This window comes from Haemorhous mexicanus, chromosome 2, assembly GCF_027477595.1.
Source record: "Haemorhous mexicanus isolate bHaeMex1 chromosome 2, bHaeMex1.pri, whole genome shotgun sequence".
NCBI lineage: Eukaryota > Metazoa > Chordata > Aves > Passeriformes > Fringillidae > Haemorhous > Haemorhous mexicanus.
The window spans coordinates 84,860,302-84,877,225 of record NC_082342.1 but is presented as its reverse complement, the minus strand read 5'-3'; the positions used below and the strand labels follow the sequence as shown (position 1 = coordinate 84,877,225).

Sequence of the window (16,924 nt, the reverse complement as noted above, 5' to 3'; positions counted from 1 at the left end):
GCACCCAGGAGGTACCTCTGAACATCACCTTTGCAAACAAATACTGTCTTTGGACACAGCCAAACTCCAAATGGGGTTTGTAACGTCTAACTCCAAATCTAGAAGCATGTCTTTTACGTTCAGAATATGAACAATTACTGCACATGAGATTATAAAGAGACCTACTATACTGAATGTTTTTCCTTGAGATTTTTGAGGGTTTGCACCATCTCTCTTCAATAAAAATATTACTTGGGGCATTAAACTTTCAAGACAGGCTTAGAGAAGAAGAAAGGCAAAAAATTCAACCTATTTTACTTCTCCCAACACCTAGAAAGAACCCAATAAATTTTCAGAATTTCATTTAAATTTGAAGTTAAGGAAGCAACTAATTGCAGGTAGTTTTAACAGCTGTATCAACTCAATTAGAATGCAAATAAATGGACAACATGCTTTGGCTCAATTTTAAAATCTGAAGCCTGGAAACTTCTATCAAGTGAAATCTAGGTCTTTCTGAGTAAGTGTGCTAAAATTAGTGTTTTGTTTGGAATCACCTCTACTTAAGTTCTGGACAGAAAATGAATGACAAAATACAGTACAAATAAGGATAATTTATTATATTTTAAAAAGAATTCATTAGAATATTTACAAAGTTCAAATCAGAAAAATCAGTCTTTTTAAATAATTCTTTTATTTAAGACATTTTCTTTCTTATTCCTCTCTTGCTCCGTGATTTCTTTTTTCTGCCTTCAAATACAGGTTTGGCAGTCACCATGACGACATTTCCCAGGTCTTCATCCTCACCACTTGAGCTACTGCACCCTTTTTTCCCTTTATGATCTGCTGTCTCTGTTGCAGACGTGTTTTTTCTCCTTTTGCTCTTGCCTAAATCTCTGCCTTTGGATTCCTCCACTGAGGAGTCACTAGAAGTTTCTGAAAGATGCAAATTTCCAACAAAACCACCTCCATATAAAAATTCTTTTCTGGAATCTGACTGTTTTCTTCTCTTTCCACTCTGTACTTTTGTTGCTGCAGCTTGATTTGCACCGCCTGTGGTACCTTTCCCTTTCCTTTTCCCAGGCTCTTTAAGTTCCATTTCCTGGATTTCATCATCAGCTTCCTCTTCCTTTCTCTTCAGACAAGTCACAGCTCTGCGCAGTCTCTGGCTTTTAATAGCCTGTTTTTCATGCTGTTCTAGTCTGAAGAATGAATCGATTCGAAGCTGAGTCTATCAAAAACAAAACAGAAACACAGTTGAATGTTTTTGTGGGAATCCAGTTGTTAGCTATATTATAAAGATCTGAAACTAAAACAGGACAAAGGAGTAATGAAATTAATACACATGCACACAGATGTGAACAATAAGACACATCATTATAGTAATACACATACTTTTATTATAAATTAGGCAACAAGAACCTTTGTGAAATTAATAATTAGCTAACTCCAGTGAGATTTTATAAATATTGCACTGCTGGTGATTAGACATATGTTGCTGTTGTCAACCCTAATACAGAGAATCTCTGTAGTGCTCTTAAGTATGTCCTTACAAACATATCCTTAGCTTCCAGCTGTGAAAGCAGAATGTTTACTAAGTAAATGCTGTAAGTGCACTTCACATTTCTGCCTCCAAGTGCAAGAACACGCAGGCGTTTGACTCAGGTTCATTGCACCACATGCTGAACCAGTATAAAGACTGCAGAGTAGAACTAATAGTCCTCACACAGTGTGGATTTGTGCTATTCAGCTACAGCTAGGCTTTTGTATACGCCAAGCCAGTCCTCTACTTTTTCCCTAACATTGGCTGAGAGACAGACTCTTCCAAAGGGTATTCCTGTCAACCTGAAAGTATATGTATGTAACTACAGGGCTTTCACTCCACTCAGTGACACTGAGAACCGAGAACACTGGTTTAGACAATGTATCTATCTCATGTATGGCAAAAGGAAAAAATAATCTAACACTGGGGGTCAATTTTACAATCTACTTTGACAGCTACCACAGTGGGCATCACCATTCACTTTCAAATGTTAACAAAGTTGACAGAACATTTACTTGGAAATTAGAGTGCTATTACTAATGGGTACTTGCTCAACAGTTCAGTCTGCACTCTTCCTCAAAGGATGAGTACAGCATCAAAAGGGCAGTATCACTCCACCAAAATCTCAGGGGCACTTTTACATATAAAGTGTTTACGGAACACTGTCTTCTAGAAGTACTGAAGTTCCTTGAGCTACCTGTAGCTTGACTGTGTCCAGAAAAAACAGAAGCCTTGCTGCTCAATGACTTGATAGCAGCCTCAATGACTTGAGATAGGTGCTTGATAGGTAATGAAACTTGAAACCAATGTCTGAAATTATGCAGAGTCCCTCACAGCATACTCAAATCATACACAAATGAAATCTAGAGAAGCAAGCTTAGTGACTTAAAAAAAAATAAATACATAAAAAGATTAAAAACCAAAGACCAGCTTCTAAGAAAGATATTTTACTTCAAAGTCTTGCTGTACTTTTTAAAATGCTTCTCTCACAATTTTCCAGTTACCCTTAAACTATAGATAGATTTTCACCTGCTGCAAGTTCAGCTGTTTCATCACAGGCAAAAGGATTCCATCTATCTTTGTCCTGGTCCAGCCAAAGTGATCCTTGCAGAATGTGCAGAAAGTTAAGGAACTTTACAAAATGGCTACTACTGGTATTTTGTAAACACATAAAATGAAAATTCCTGAAGTAAACAATGTCTGGAGGAAAGTTGCTCCACTTCAAAGCTTTTTCTACTACAAAATCAGACAAAAGACTCTCGGTTAAAACAACTTATCACAGTCATGCTGCTGCATCTCTATTAGTTGCAGAACTTTTTCTCTAACATCAGCATTTTCAAAAGCGTGTCTCAGTGAAGGCAGAACTCATTCTGGCTAAATGGTATTGCCATAACACAAAATGCCTATAAACAAACTTTATTTTTACACTTGTACCTACCGGAGGTTTAATTTACTGTTTAAAACACTATTAGCTATGCATTTATTGCCATCTACTTTTCAATAGTTTGCTGCAGCTCAGACTGCAACTGAAGCAAAAAGTAGATTTTGGAAGAAATGCAGGAAATAACTAGAGTAAAGAGCAGACTAAAACACCATTTCTGTCTAGACTTCAAGACTTACTTGTGAAAAAAGGCAAACATACAGAGGGAGTGTGCAAACAATCCCACTTAAAGAGGAGAAACAGGCACAGACACTTACAGAAATATAATATCACAACAAAATAGTCAGTTCAGCTACAAGACTCTCTTTGCATGTTATGTGAGGCAGACCACTCTCTCAAGAGGGCAAGCAGCCCTGACTGCCACACATGCATGGCTTCATTCCCTTCTATTCCAGAGCTGTTTTCATTTTAGGGGAGTACATGCAGATAGGGCTTGGGACCCCTCACAACAAAGAGATGTTAAAAACTTGACACTCCATTACTGACTCCTTACGAACTTTGAGTACTTTTACCCAACAAGTAAAAGGATATTCTCTGATTTGCTCTACATCAGGCTTTCCCCAGGTGAATGAACCCCTTGACTCATCCACCACAGGCTTCAGGTATGCTTCTGCCACTGCTGGATTTGGGAAACCTGAATAAAGCTGTAGCTCCCGCAGTTTCTTCTTGACTTTGGTGTCATGTGGATTAGGCATCACTTTCTTATTCTTCTGAGCCTCATTCCACCACTCACTGAAAAACAGAGAAAATTATTAATCTGCCTCATAAAATAAAATTTGAAATATCAAGAGCCACCATGCTAATTTCAATAGCCTTAGTCTCCTTACTTCAATTACTACAAGAGATGATGTAGAAAATGTCCAAATGAAAGATGGCCAAAGGGACAAAAATTTTTAAAAGCAGAAAAGACCAAACATACACACTAAATGCAGTTATTGTAAGCCAAAGTAGCAAATATCACCTGGATTCCCCATAAGCTGCTAACTAGAAGCTCTTACTTTAGCCTCACTTGCAGAGGATGTTCACCACACAATGATCATTTTTAGAGTTTTTTGGTATGCAAGGAAAAGGAAGGAGAAAAAAAACCTCTAGCCATCCTTGTTATTGCCAATACAGCTGCCTTAGCCCTCTTCAAATCTTGTTCTTGCCCACACCCTACCTGCCTGTCTCCTTCCAGATCATTCACTCCTCAGTCAAGTCCCCTTACTCTATGAGCAAGATACAGCAACCTCCCACCAAACCAGGGAGAATGAACCTCTGCTCCACTATGGATCCAGCTCTCCAATAAACTCTGAGGCAGATGCACAATTCTACAGCTGTTCTGCTGTCTTTGTCTCACTGTGACTGCTATATCAACATGTCACCTTATCTACCTGTGATTCCAAATAGTGATATAATGGAGTCATGTTTTACAGCCTACTTAGTCCCATTAATGATGGTCCCATTAATCAGTGATGGTCATATGTTTTGCTGCATGCTTAAGCATCAGCAAAGCATATTTATTAATAATCACAATATGGAGATCCAAAAAAGCAAATCATAACAAAGCATACGCGAATTTTAAGAGAGGTTCCAAGCCATGCCCAGGAAATTCATTTAAAATCTCCATCGCTGTTACAAAGCCAACATTTGGGATGCCCTCAGTGTAGTCACTTCCAAGCAAGTATGCCAAATTAATTAGCTTACTTCTATCCAACCCTGAAAAAGAAAGTATACAGATTCAGTATCTATTATCTTACAAAATAAAAAATATTATCAGAAAGGCAAAAACTGAAAGGAACACAAAGGCATTAACTCCATAAAATTATATTTATTTCAACAGCAGAATTTGCTAAGTTATCTGCTAAGCAGTATACATACTCCTGTGCTAGCTTAAGCACTAATAATTGTGCACATTTGGCAAATGTATCTTGCCAAAATGAAAATGTTACAATTCAGCAGGAATTTTTTTCACGGAAATGACTGTTAAACATTAGAATGGACTGTGCAGTGAGGTGGTGGAGTCACCATCCCTGGAAGTGTTCAAGAAACAACTGGATGTGTTTCTGTTTCTAGACCAGTGCCATGGTCTAGTTGACAAGGTGGTAATCAGACAAACATTTGGCTTGATGATCTCAGAGGTCTTTTCCAACCTAAATAATTCTGTGATTCTGTAATTTCAAAATTCCGGGTTGTTACAAGATGGTTTTTTTTACATTTATTACATCCAGTTACTGTTCTGTTCTCATCCAATGCTGACCTGAATTAAGAAATGCCAGAATCAAATAAAAACATTCTATTTGAATTCTAGTCCATAATAGCAGTGCCTCTGCTTCCTAGAAGTGTTCCTCAACTGTGAGTCTTTTGCTCTGTGCTGGTACAGTCACTAAGTAGATCAGAAGAGCCCATGAAACAGCCAGAAAGAAGGAAGAACTCAGCTGACCACTTCTATTTGATAGGCTATAAGGTCTGAGGCAGCCAGACTGATTTTCAGTGAACACCTCCAAGAGTCTGGATTTGAAAAAAAATTTTTTAAAATTCCATGCAGAAAAGAAAGGATGTGAGTCTAAACAAACAAAGCAAGACCATCATCATGCTAGTCACGATATCCATCAGCTGTCCAGACAGAAGAATTTCTGCAATGCATGGGAAACAAGAAGCACAAGACTGCAGAGGAATATGACATAAAGACTGATGATGACTATTTTTTCCCAATAAATATTTGGCTTATCACATTAAAACAATTTAAAAATCGCAGACATGCTTTTACAGCAATCCTTTCTAATTAAGCTACAGTAGCATACTTAAGTAGGGCAAAATTATTACATTCCATTTGCTGGAAGAAACCAAAGCTGCATTTTTTACTACATAAAAATGTTATGAAATTTTACATGCTACTTTTTCAAAGTCTGTAGCCTCTCAAATTGAAAATGTCAAAACTGATTTTAAAAGAGTTCTGCTCAAGACATAATAACAAGTTTAAATTGGCTCGTATTTTGCCTAATACTTTATGTGACACTGAAGCTTAGTAGTTCAACAAAATTGGCAACAATGTGATTAGACTAGCTCAAGAGCAATCAGATAGAAGAAAAAAAACTTTCAGTGTCAACTCTATGCTAAATGTTTTACACGTATTCCAGATCCACTTTTACTATATTACATCTCAGTATGTCCAAAACTAACTTCTATTTCCAGAAGACTAAAAATCGGATGATGTGAGAATGTAATTTTCCTACCACATCAGAAAAGTCATGCTAAAATTTACCCAGAAACTGGTACAATAGTTCATATCTCCAGCCTTGGTGATCATTTCACTAACTCAGTATATCAAATGCAAATTCAGGGGGGTTATCTGGCAGTAAAACTGCAACCTAACTGAATAGCTTTAGAGACTCTCCAAAGAACAGACTTTGAATAAGAGACACAAAATTCTGTAGAAAATACAAAGAGACAGATGACAGAGCTGTATTATTAAAGACTATGTTTAACAAATCAATACCTGAGGCTTACCTAGCTCGTTCTGAAAGTCAACATACTGATAATATTCTACATATTTGTTTTGACTGAAGAAGTTTTTATAAACATGTCGTGCACCAAACAACCAAACATCACTGTCATCAGTGATTGTCCCAGAGGTCTGATCAGTAAGGTCCAATATGGCACACTGTGCCTCGGCCTCCATTGGAGCTTCGATATATGGAATGCCAAACAGACGGAGGAGCTCCTGGAGGATGGAAGGAAAACAGTTATAAATTCATCGAAAGAGTTAAGCTCTAATACACTTTGGCTTGACTCAGAACTGCTAGATTCACACTTGGGAGTTATTTAATATTTGACAACAAACCTTAAACTTCTGTTAAAAAGTGCCAAGCTCAGTTAAGTCAAGGGGGAATCCCCACTCAACTCCTCTCAGGCAGACAGTGCCATGTAAGTCAAGCACTACTTGAGCACACTTTTACCACAGTTTGAGAACCTGCCATCTTAATTACTTAAGTATTACTTAAGTATTGTTTTGCACAGCAAGGAGAAAACTCCATGCATTACAATTATGTGGGCTTCATGAAAGAAAGACACAGGTTAAATATAAAAAGTAAAAAAAAAAAATATTAAAAAAATATTTGGTCATCACCTTATCTAAGAAAGTAGTATGAAGCATATGAGAAACATTCAAATCAAGCAAGAAACAGTGGGAAGACCAATCATTCCTTGGATAGTATTTTGATATGCCTCTATTTTGATGCATTTTTGCTTTTATGGGATACATTACACAACCTCAGTTAAATATCCCACACGCACTAGGTTTACAGGCTTGTGCTAGGTACACAGGTCTGGATTATGTTCTTCTCTCAGACTGCTTTTGAGGCTTGACACAATCATTCTCAAGACTTTAAAATTTTACTGTAATTAAGAATAAAAGCGCAAGATCAAAAGACTTACAACTATAAAAGTGTGCATATGACTATATGGCACATAATACCACAAAAGCAATCTACTGGCATTAAAAAAATCACCAGAAGAAACATATTCAAATATTTAACCCAGATGAAATACCATTTTAAAACTACTTAAACTGTTCCATTAAGAAAAAAAAAAAAATACAAGCATTTACATATTTCTCAGAATTAATTTGTTAGCAGAAGGTTATTTGGGACACTATCACTAGTCTACTATATTATGGGTTTGCTAACCCAAACACATTGTATAACCCAAATCTTGAAACACTGACACAGAAATATCAGGCTTATTCAGGTGTTACTGGTGAGATTCTTCAAATTGCTTACTCAGGGCATAAACTATACAGACATCTTGTAATTTTTTAACCTTTTAATCCCTAGGCATAATCACAGTTTACCTAACACACAGACTGCACCAATTCTTTGCTGCTGAACGAACATAGCTTCCTAATATTTTTTGTTCATTTTGCACCTTTCACAAAAAGAGGCCAAGATCAAACTGGGTCAACCTTTAAAAGCTGGTGCTTAAAAGATATACCGATTTATCCGTAACCATACTACTATTTAATTCAAGACTACCTCAAAACTTTCAATATTTTAAAACAAGCAAACTGAAGAAAACAAGCTCCAAAGAAGGAAAAAAGGTGACCTATAACTAAGCAAAATTACTAACAGCTTTTGAGTAAATGACTGGGATGGAAGAAAGAAACATATCAAAATGACTCAACAAATACTACCTGGCTTTCCAAGAACATCTGTCCTGTTACAGAAGCAGCAACACGTTCCTGCTGCTGCTTTTGAGACTGAAGTGTACTCTGCTCAACAGAAAGGTTCTTTTCTAATTCTTCTAGCTCTTCCTGAAAGTATAAACCAAGATTTTTATTATTTCAACAATTCGGGTATACCTAGGAAAGTAAAGCACAAAGTCTCCCACTACAATTATTCTAGCAGTAAATGTTCCATTAATAACTCTAGGAAGTTGTTACAGCTTCTCTAATGCAGCAAATTTTAAGACCAGAGATGGTCTAGTCATCAATTTACCTTGAAGTCTTCCTTTGATTTTAGGGAGATTATAATTAACCACCTTTAAAGAAACATCAGTTCCCATACAATTAGTTAGCTATGTGAGAAAGCAATGAAACAATAAGAAGCTGTTCAATAGTTTTCCTTAACAACTATTTGGAGACAAAGCACTCCATTACAAGTTCAAAACAAGAAACAATGAGTTACCAAACTGATGTCTTGCCACTCATCCATTGCACCTTTACCATCAGCTTCTCCTTCAACATTCTGAGTGTTTCCCAACTGCATCTCATCAGACTCCTTCAGCAAGTCCAGTGTGAAAGCACCAGGTCTGTCTGTCTCCACTTCCTCAAGTGTCGGCTCATCACCCACTTTTTCTTCATATTTAGTAGGAGACTCAGCCTCATTACTGACCTCAGCATCCACTTCAATAAAGCTTCCTACCAAAGGAAAACAGAGACTTGTACAGGTTTTTAACTTGGGCAGTGACTTTTTTTTTCTATATGCAGCTAAAAAATATAAGGATTGTGAAATTACACAAACCAAGTGGCTGACTGGTTAACACACCTATTAAATTCAGTGTACACAACATGCTTTCCTGACTCTCCATATTCTATAATCAGGTTTCAATGGTAAAATATGACACCAGGTGGAAAAAACACAGCTCAGATTTTCTTCCTGCCTTTGATATATGTGAGAGTGGATGCATTTTTAAGCATTTCTTACTAAGAGAAAAGGTTACCTTCAACTGACTACAGATACAATACTGTTCATTTTCTTATCCTTTTACACAATAAAAAAGCACATACCATCCGAATCACTGTCTTCAGACTGTGATATCCCTTCACTTCCCACCTCAGGATCTCTTGTTTCTGGAAAAAGTCTAATATCCTCAGATACATTCTCCTCTGTTTGTGAAATTACTGCCTGTGTATTTTCAGAAATTTTCAAGTTTTCCTCATTTTTAGAAAGGTATTTTGTTTCCGTGTGAATCAAAGCACCTATATTGGTTTGCTCGGGGGAACAGCTTGGCTTCTGCAAGCACAAATTCATATCCTTCTCTCCCAGAGACTTTAAGTCCATTTTGGAACTATTTTTTTCTTTGTCCAAGTCTTCTTTATCTTTTATAATATTGTTAATATAAGAATAATTCTCAGCTCTGGATATACTGGTATCATTTGGTGAAATATGATTTTTGGAATAATTTTCTTCCTTGTCTACATCTTCTGTGTCTTTTATAGTATTGTCAATATAAGTTTGAGCTATGGATATACTGGTATGCATGGGTGCAATATGCTTCTCCAAATCATTTTCTTCTTTGTCTATATCTTCTTTGCCTGTTCTAGTATTTTCAATAGCAGAATTATTTTCTTCTCTGAATATTCCAGTACTCTTGGGTGTAATATCACTTTTTTCCAACTCCTGACTCTTTTGTTTAAATTTAGCATCTTGCATAGCCACTTGGATCGATGAATCAATTGTAGCAGTAGGAATGTTTTTTCCCTCCTTAACTTCAGGAATCTGCTCTTCCTCATCTGAGCTACAGAGCAGAAAATCCTTCCCTTCTGGTTTTTCTGATAGCACTCCACCAGTTGTACCAGCAACATCTTCCTCCCCTTTATCATCTTCACTCAGAGCTTGCTGAATTGCCCGCAGTGTTCTTGGAGACACGCTGCCTTCCTCTGGCACAAATTGGCCCACGTTCAATTGTCCTGTGTCCAGTTCTTCTTCTGAGCTGCTTTCCACCATGGCTGCCTGGATAGCAAGCAAAGTCCGAGGAGAGGGGGGTGCTGCCACCACACTGTCATCTTCCTCTGTCTGCTTCTTGTCAGATGCAGACAGCTTTGCATTAGCAGGTGATTCATTGATTTTATTTAATTTAGTCAATTCATGCACTTTTGATGAGGGTCCTGCAGTAGTTTCCAAATCTCTACTCATAGCCTCTTTTGTTTGAATACCTGAAAGAAAGTTTTGTGTGGAAAAATACTGCTTTATAAAAACATTCCATTTTACATAATAAACATCATTATATAAAAATTATTAAACCACTTTTCTACAGATTTACAGATCACAGTTAATGACGTATAACAGTAATGCACATTTCATACAAAGTACTGGCTAGGTGCACCAATAAACAATATTCAGGTTTGTCTTAAACCTGCCAGTTTTAAGTGTGCACACTCCAAACAACAGGTTTTGCAAAATTAAGACCCAACATACCCTTTATCAGAATATAGTGAGAAGTCTCTTCAGAGACCACCCTCCTTGATTCCACTTCTTTCACAAAACCACCTTCATTTTCATATTGCGTTTGGATTTCACCCGAGTACTGTTGATTCATTTCTTTTTGTACATTTTCTATGCACCGATTGAGGTTGCTTTTTTTAAGCAAACCCCTAAGCTGGTACTGGGAAAAGTCATTGGAGTCCTCAAAAACACAAAACAAAACAAAAAAACAAAACAAAACAAACAAATCAATTGAAATAAAACACCCCTTTTAAAGCAATTCATTTCCCACATTCTGGAAGTGTGGGAATTCTTTCAAGAGTTCCTTTAAGCAGCTAACATTTGTCTTTCACTGGCTGCTGCACTCAACAAGCAACAGCAATACTGTCCCGGCAACATACAACAACTCTGAAAGGTACCAGTAGTTCTGAGTGCTGGAGAACATGACATCTCAATTTTGGCTATCAGAGCTCATCCCCATCTTAAAAAAAAAGCAATTAAGACAGAATCCACATGTGGACGATTTTAAAATGATGGTTCTTAGTTTACACTTGGACACAAGCCATCATTTGATCTGATGTATATTGCACTTTCAAAACCTCACTGTAGAAGTGGCACTATAGGATTCTCCGTTCATGTCTGAACGGCGCCAACAGAGCTGCTTAAGTTACAAAAGCCTTTTCCCAGCTGCCAGCTCCTCTAACAACCTCAGGGTATGGAATTCAAGCTGTGTTCATCCTGCTTGGTTCATCCACACCAGCAGCATATTATGCAATCTTTGGCATAATGCTGATGAAGCACAAAACACAGCACAATTTTAACATTTTTGCCAAACTGAATTACCTCTGCTAATTTCAGTGGAAATCAAGAGATAAGGCTGTTAAGAGTCATTATCTCACTGGATTTTTTTTTCTCCTCACGTTAACATGTCTTATTAAACAGTCCAGGGGGTAAAGCTTTCCAGATGTAGTACTCTTTCTTCATTTGCATTAATGGCAACAGCTTCATTCCAATGCCTTGAAAACTATTTTAAATATTACCTCTGGCATTGCTTCAAATAACGTTCTTCTTCGTTTTGTAAGTTCTTTAATATCAGTCAAGATCTCATGTTTTATTTCTGGAGGCAGCTTGTGGAAATCTTCTGATTCAATATCTATAGAATAAGGATTTTCACATAACTGTTCCTATAAAAATGGAAAACAAGAGTACATATATTACAGCACAACAAAAATAATAAAATATTTAGAGCATCATTCCAAGCAAGACAAAAAAACCCCAAAACCTCAAGAACTTTGTTGCTACTTCCCCACATAGTGAAGAAAACATGAAAGAAGTAACTACTATGTAATAAAATAGCACTAAGTACCTCATTATTGATGTACACTATACAGAGAAACTTGGCTTTATTCTTTTTGTAAAAAGATACTTAGTATAAAACACAGAACCAGTCATATAGCCTCAGCTACTCAGATTTTGTCCTTCTAAAGAAGTTCTCCTTCTGAATGAGAACTGCTTCAAAGATAAAAAATCTTTCCAAGTGTGTTTCTTTTTTTTTTTTTCCTATTGGTGAAAGCAGAGATGATTTTATTATTTATTATGTCTTCTTCTTAGGTTATGTATTTCTCTTCTCCTCTTTCAATCAAATCAGCACATCAGAAGCAAACACAGAATTTATCTGTGAAATCACAAGGACTTAAGTGCTTCAACTTCAGTTCACATTTGGAGAAGTACAGAAATTTTGTTAAATCTGCTGATATTTATGTACATACACGTTGTCAGAGGCGTGCATTTCTCCTGCATTGTTACAAAGCCAATGTCTTCTCCATATGTTCAAAGGAAGTAGTAAAAAGAAAAAGAAAGGCTATCACAAGAACTTTCTGTTCTGCTGCATTCTAGTGGAGAAATCACATTTCTATTTCCTCATTAATAGGAATTCTTAGAGCACTGAAAATTACCTTGTTTTCTCATAAGTAATGCTATAATAAAACCTATATTTCCAAATAATTGGATTTTATAAGCTTTTTGCTTGTCTTTCAAGCACAGCACTTGAATGAGAGTATTGCACATAGTAACAAGGCAACTATGTTGCACTTACTTGTAACATCTGTTTTTGGCTCATTCTCATTTGCCATTCTTTTTCTTCCTCCTCCTCTGAGCTAAAAATCACAAAGAGAAAACAAATGTGCAGATATTTACCCAGGGAAACAGAGTTTCTATTTTAAGCAAAAAGACATTAGTCATGCCTTTGCTGGTCAAGCACAAAAATTTGCAGCATCAAACACACAAACACATATATATATTTACATACACATTTATATCTGTATATATATATACATATAATACATATACACACACATATAAATATGCACACAGGTGATAAAGATCTGAGCAGAAAGTAAGAAGGCAAACTTATGTCAGTTAAAAGTAGATGGAGACAACTGCTGCTGTTTAGATCATGGTCAGCATTTGAAGTATATAAAAGTACAGATGGGCAAAGAATAACCTACAGGGCAGCTTCACATTCTCACTTAGTGTTATTTAAGAAGATGCCACAGGTGTGACAAGTACAGACAAAGCCTGCCTCTGCTGAACATGTCAACACAAAAAAGAATCAAGCTGCCACACCCAAGTTTGAACAATCAGTCCCATTTAGTTGTACGGACATGGCCAGAGACACTGAGGTAGAACTTTGATCCTCATACATGAATCCAGGGTAGAAATTTAATCTGTGGGCTAAAAGCTTCTTCTGTTACTTTCCCATAAACAACTAGGAGGCTTCTATATCCAAAAAGAAACTGAAATAAAATATAAATTAAAGAAATATACTTTAGATATATATATTACCGTGTCTCATAGGTTAAAGGTCTTTCATCAGCATAAAAAAATGGGGTTTATACTTTTACTCAAGTTTATTAAAAGCCATTTAAGCTTTTTCTTAATTCTACCTACCTATTCTTCTCTTCATCCTCTAAAGCAGGCAATACATACATATCATCAATTCCTTGTCTTCGAACTTGTGTAATACTGGGCAAAGCTTCATTGCTTAGGGAAAAAAAAAGAAAAAATAAAACAGCAATTAACAGGTTCAGAAAGAGTTACTGTCACTTATAAACCAGGGAAAAATAATTTCTATTCTTGCCTTTTGCCTGTAATAGCAGTTTTGATAACATGTCTCTTCAAAAGTGTTTTCAAGAGTTTCTCTGTAGTTTTCCTGGAATCATTGATGGCAATTTCCTTTCTTTGTCTTCGCTTAGCCTATGAAAATAAGATTAACACCAAAGAGATTTTGCTGGAGACTGAAGATGCACATCCAGTGAATCCCTGTTAAAATTCTGTGTGCTGAGCCTATGAGTTACTCCTAACTCATTCTACACCAAGGGGGACAGAGCCTTCAGAGCCTCTAAATCTATATCCATTTTCCCTGTGGGACTCAGAAGCAGCTTTTCTCTTCGGGTACAAATGCCTGCAGAGCTGCATTCAGGTCCACTCTCGAGCAGAAGCCAGGCTTCTGCCATCATCCACTTCTCTGCAACCTGGCTCCCATGCAAATCAAACCTGCCTAGATTAAAGAGCTGCTGCATGCTCCAAGAGCTAACCCAGGCTGGGACTGCAAAGGACACCCGCAGAGCAGTGGACTTCAATCCTCCATCCCCACAGCTCAGAAACATAAGCAGAAAAACAGGAAGGAAATAGAAAATGGCTGCTCATCATCAGCAGACATAGAGCCTCTTACATTGCAGTAACTCATAAAGGTACTTACCAAGGTTTGTCTCTTCAGAAGAGGTGCCTCTCCATCAAAAACAAAGACGGGTCGAATCCGGAAAAACAGTAACTTGCAGAGGCGATGAAACAGAGTGAGCAGGTGAGCATTCCATACAGAAATGCCACTACGATCTCTGGCTCCCTTTATTGCTTGGTTCAACCAAATACTGATATCTTAAAAAACCATTGAGAGGAAACAAATGTGCTCTTTTACACATATACCACACTGGGAGTTCCTATAAGGTGCACAGATTTGACTGAGTGGCTTTTGCCCATGGCTCCAAGCATGTCTTATCATAACCAAGAATATCCAAATAGCTATGAACTTGGAAGGAAAAAAAATCATTGCCCATATTGCCCTGCATAAAAAGCAGAGTGGAAGCAAAAGCACAGCAAATACCTCCCCAGTTATTTTTACAGGTAAATGATGAGTCACTTCCTTCCACATCTTTCCAGCATTTAACCAAGTATATAGGATAGGAAAGCTGATGTATAAGCATAAGACTTCATCTTGTAGTCCTACTGAGAGCAGCACATTTATTTATAAAGCGCAAAATTCTATAGTCCAACACTTGCATAAGGAACCTATTAAAAAAGTCTATTTTTAAAAAGATGAAAATAAAAGAGCTTAGTATTTCACATATTGTAAGGCAAAACTTCCACTTACCAAAATGTAGGCAATTAAAAATAATAATAATAATAATAATAATAATAATAATAATAATAATAATAATAATAATAATAATAATAATAATCTCTTAGAAATAAGGGAAATAGTTAAAACAATCTCCCTTGCAACTTGGGTTCCCCAGCTTTACTTTTAAAGGATACCAACAGCAAGAATTTTCCCTTCAAGCGTTTCTGGGTTTATGGGTCTCCCGGTGCATTCAAGCAGCTTCCAAAGTCCTTGAACTCCCATTGTCCTTCCTTAGCTGCTGTGACAGAAAATGTGTGAGGCACAAAGGAAGGAATACCCCAAAGATTACGCAGCTCGCGACTGCTTTATTAATTAAACGGAAATAACGAGGCAGCCGCTCGGGCCGAGACAGCCAGGGGCATGGGTAGGGACAGGAGCAGGGACAGGAGCAGGGACAGGCGTGGGTCGCGATCCCTGACCTGCGGCGGGGAGCGGATCCCGGCGCAGGGACGCGGAAGGGACGCGGAAGGGACGCGGAAGGGACGCGGAAGGGACGCGGAAGGGACGCGGAAGGGACGCAGGCCCCAGCCCCCGCGGCCTCCCCGCGCACGGAGCGCAGGCCCCGCCCGCCGCAGCCCCGGGGCCGCCGGGAGTCGCCGCGCGCGGGGCGGAGCCGGCGCAGGCCCGGCGGAGGAGCGGCCGCCCACACCCCGGCCTGCGCACCGAGGCGGGCCCCTCCTACCGCCCCTTCTGCGGCTGCGGCTCCTGAGGCCGGTGGGCTCCTCGGCTGCCTGGAGGAGAGCCTAGTACCTAACAGCAGAGAATAACAGAATCAATTATGTTGGAAAAGAGCTCTGAGGTCATCGAGTCCAACCTCTGACCGAAAGTCTCTTTGTCTACTGGACCATGATCTAAGTGCCACGTCCAGTCTAAACACCCAGGAACATTAACTACACCAGCTCCCTGGGGAGTCCTTTCCAATATCTGATCACCCTTTCTGTGAAGAAATTCCCTTATGTCCAGCCTAAACCTCACCTGCTGCAGCTTGAAGCCATTTCCTCTCATCCTATCACTTGTTACTTGGGAGAAGAAGCCGACCCCCACCTGGTTACACCTTCCTTTCAGGGGGTTGTAGAGAGTGATAAGGTCACTCCTGAGCCTCCTCTTCTCCAGGCTAAACAACCCCAGCTCCCTCAGCTGCTCCTCACAGGACTTGTGCTCCAGAGCCTTTACCAGCACTATTGCCCTTCTCTGGTTGGAGAATGGAAAAAGTCTCCTGTTCCAGAACAAAATCCCACAATGCAGATGGAAAGTAGTCCTATTTTTCCCACTCCCAAACATGGTTTCCCCTGCAGCCTTGTGCTCTCTGTTCTGCCCCAAGCATAGCCCCAGTGCACCCCACTGGAGGTACCCCACCACTCAAGAATCCCTAGGGAATACTGCCTGCAGCACAACCCCAAGGACATGCACTTGGCTCCTGCTAATGCTAGAAGAATCCATATACTACATACTCTGTGGATAAAGTGTGGTAGTCTCCAGCCCAAGAGCAAAATAAATGTAAAACCAGAATTTCATCCCAACCTACTTAAGCAGAACAGCCAGCTACCATCACAGGAGAGACCCTGTTTCTCAGTGCAACTGTCATTATCAAGCAAAAGTTAGAGACACACATGGAACTCTGGCCATGTAAGTCCTAAATCCCCTAAAGAACACAATTCAAGTACTCTAAACAAAGCCGAGCCCTCAGCCCAAACTCAGCTTGCAAAAACAGGGGCTGAAAATAGCTCATCCGGAAAATAAAATTTCAAAAACTATGAATTTTGTTCAGTTGTGAGGCTACAGGCTTCGAGAAATTCAATAGTAGAAGTCACAGCGGCTGCACT

The 16,924-nt window shown here is 38.5% G+C and overlaps 1 protein-coding gene across 2 annotated transcripts; it reads right to left on the bottom strand.

Annotated features, from left to right (window-relative positions):
• Positions 1–570: 570 nt before the first annotated feature.
• Positions 571–15,676, bottom strand: ERCC5 (ERCC excision repair 5, endonuclease). 2 transcript variants are annotated; one of them, XM_059839310.1, is made up of 16 exons: positions 15,521–15,676; positions 15,236–15,336; positions 14,403–14,578; positions 13,782–13,897; positions 13,592–13,684; positions 12,738–12,798; positions 11,683–11,826; positions 10,637–10,844; positions 9,226–10,374; positions 8,624–8,856; positions 8,131–8,250; positions 6,450–6,663; positions 4,514–4,658; positions 3,492–3,692; positions 2,549–2,633; positions 571–1,207 (listed from the first exon to the last, which is right to left on the bottom strand). In XM_059839310.1, exons 2-16 carry the CDS (start codon positions 15,321–15,323, stop codon positions 674–676), a joined length of 3,567 nt encoding a protein of 1,188 aa, XP_059695293.1. In that variant the 5' UTR covers positions 15,324–15,336; positions 15,521–15,676; the 3' UTR covers positions 571–673. The 2 variants fall into 2 exon arrangements, with proteins under 2 accessions (XP_059695293.1, XP_059695294.1); XM_059839311.1 differs by having other exon boundaries at positions 15,236–15,339; positions 15,521–15,647.
• Positions 15,677–16,924: the final 1,248 nt, after the last annotated feature.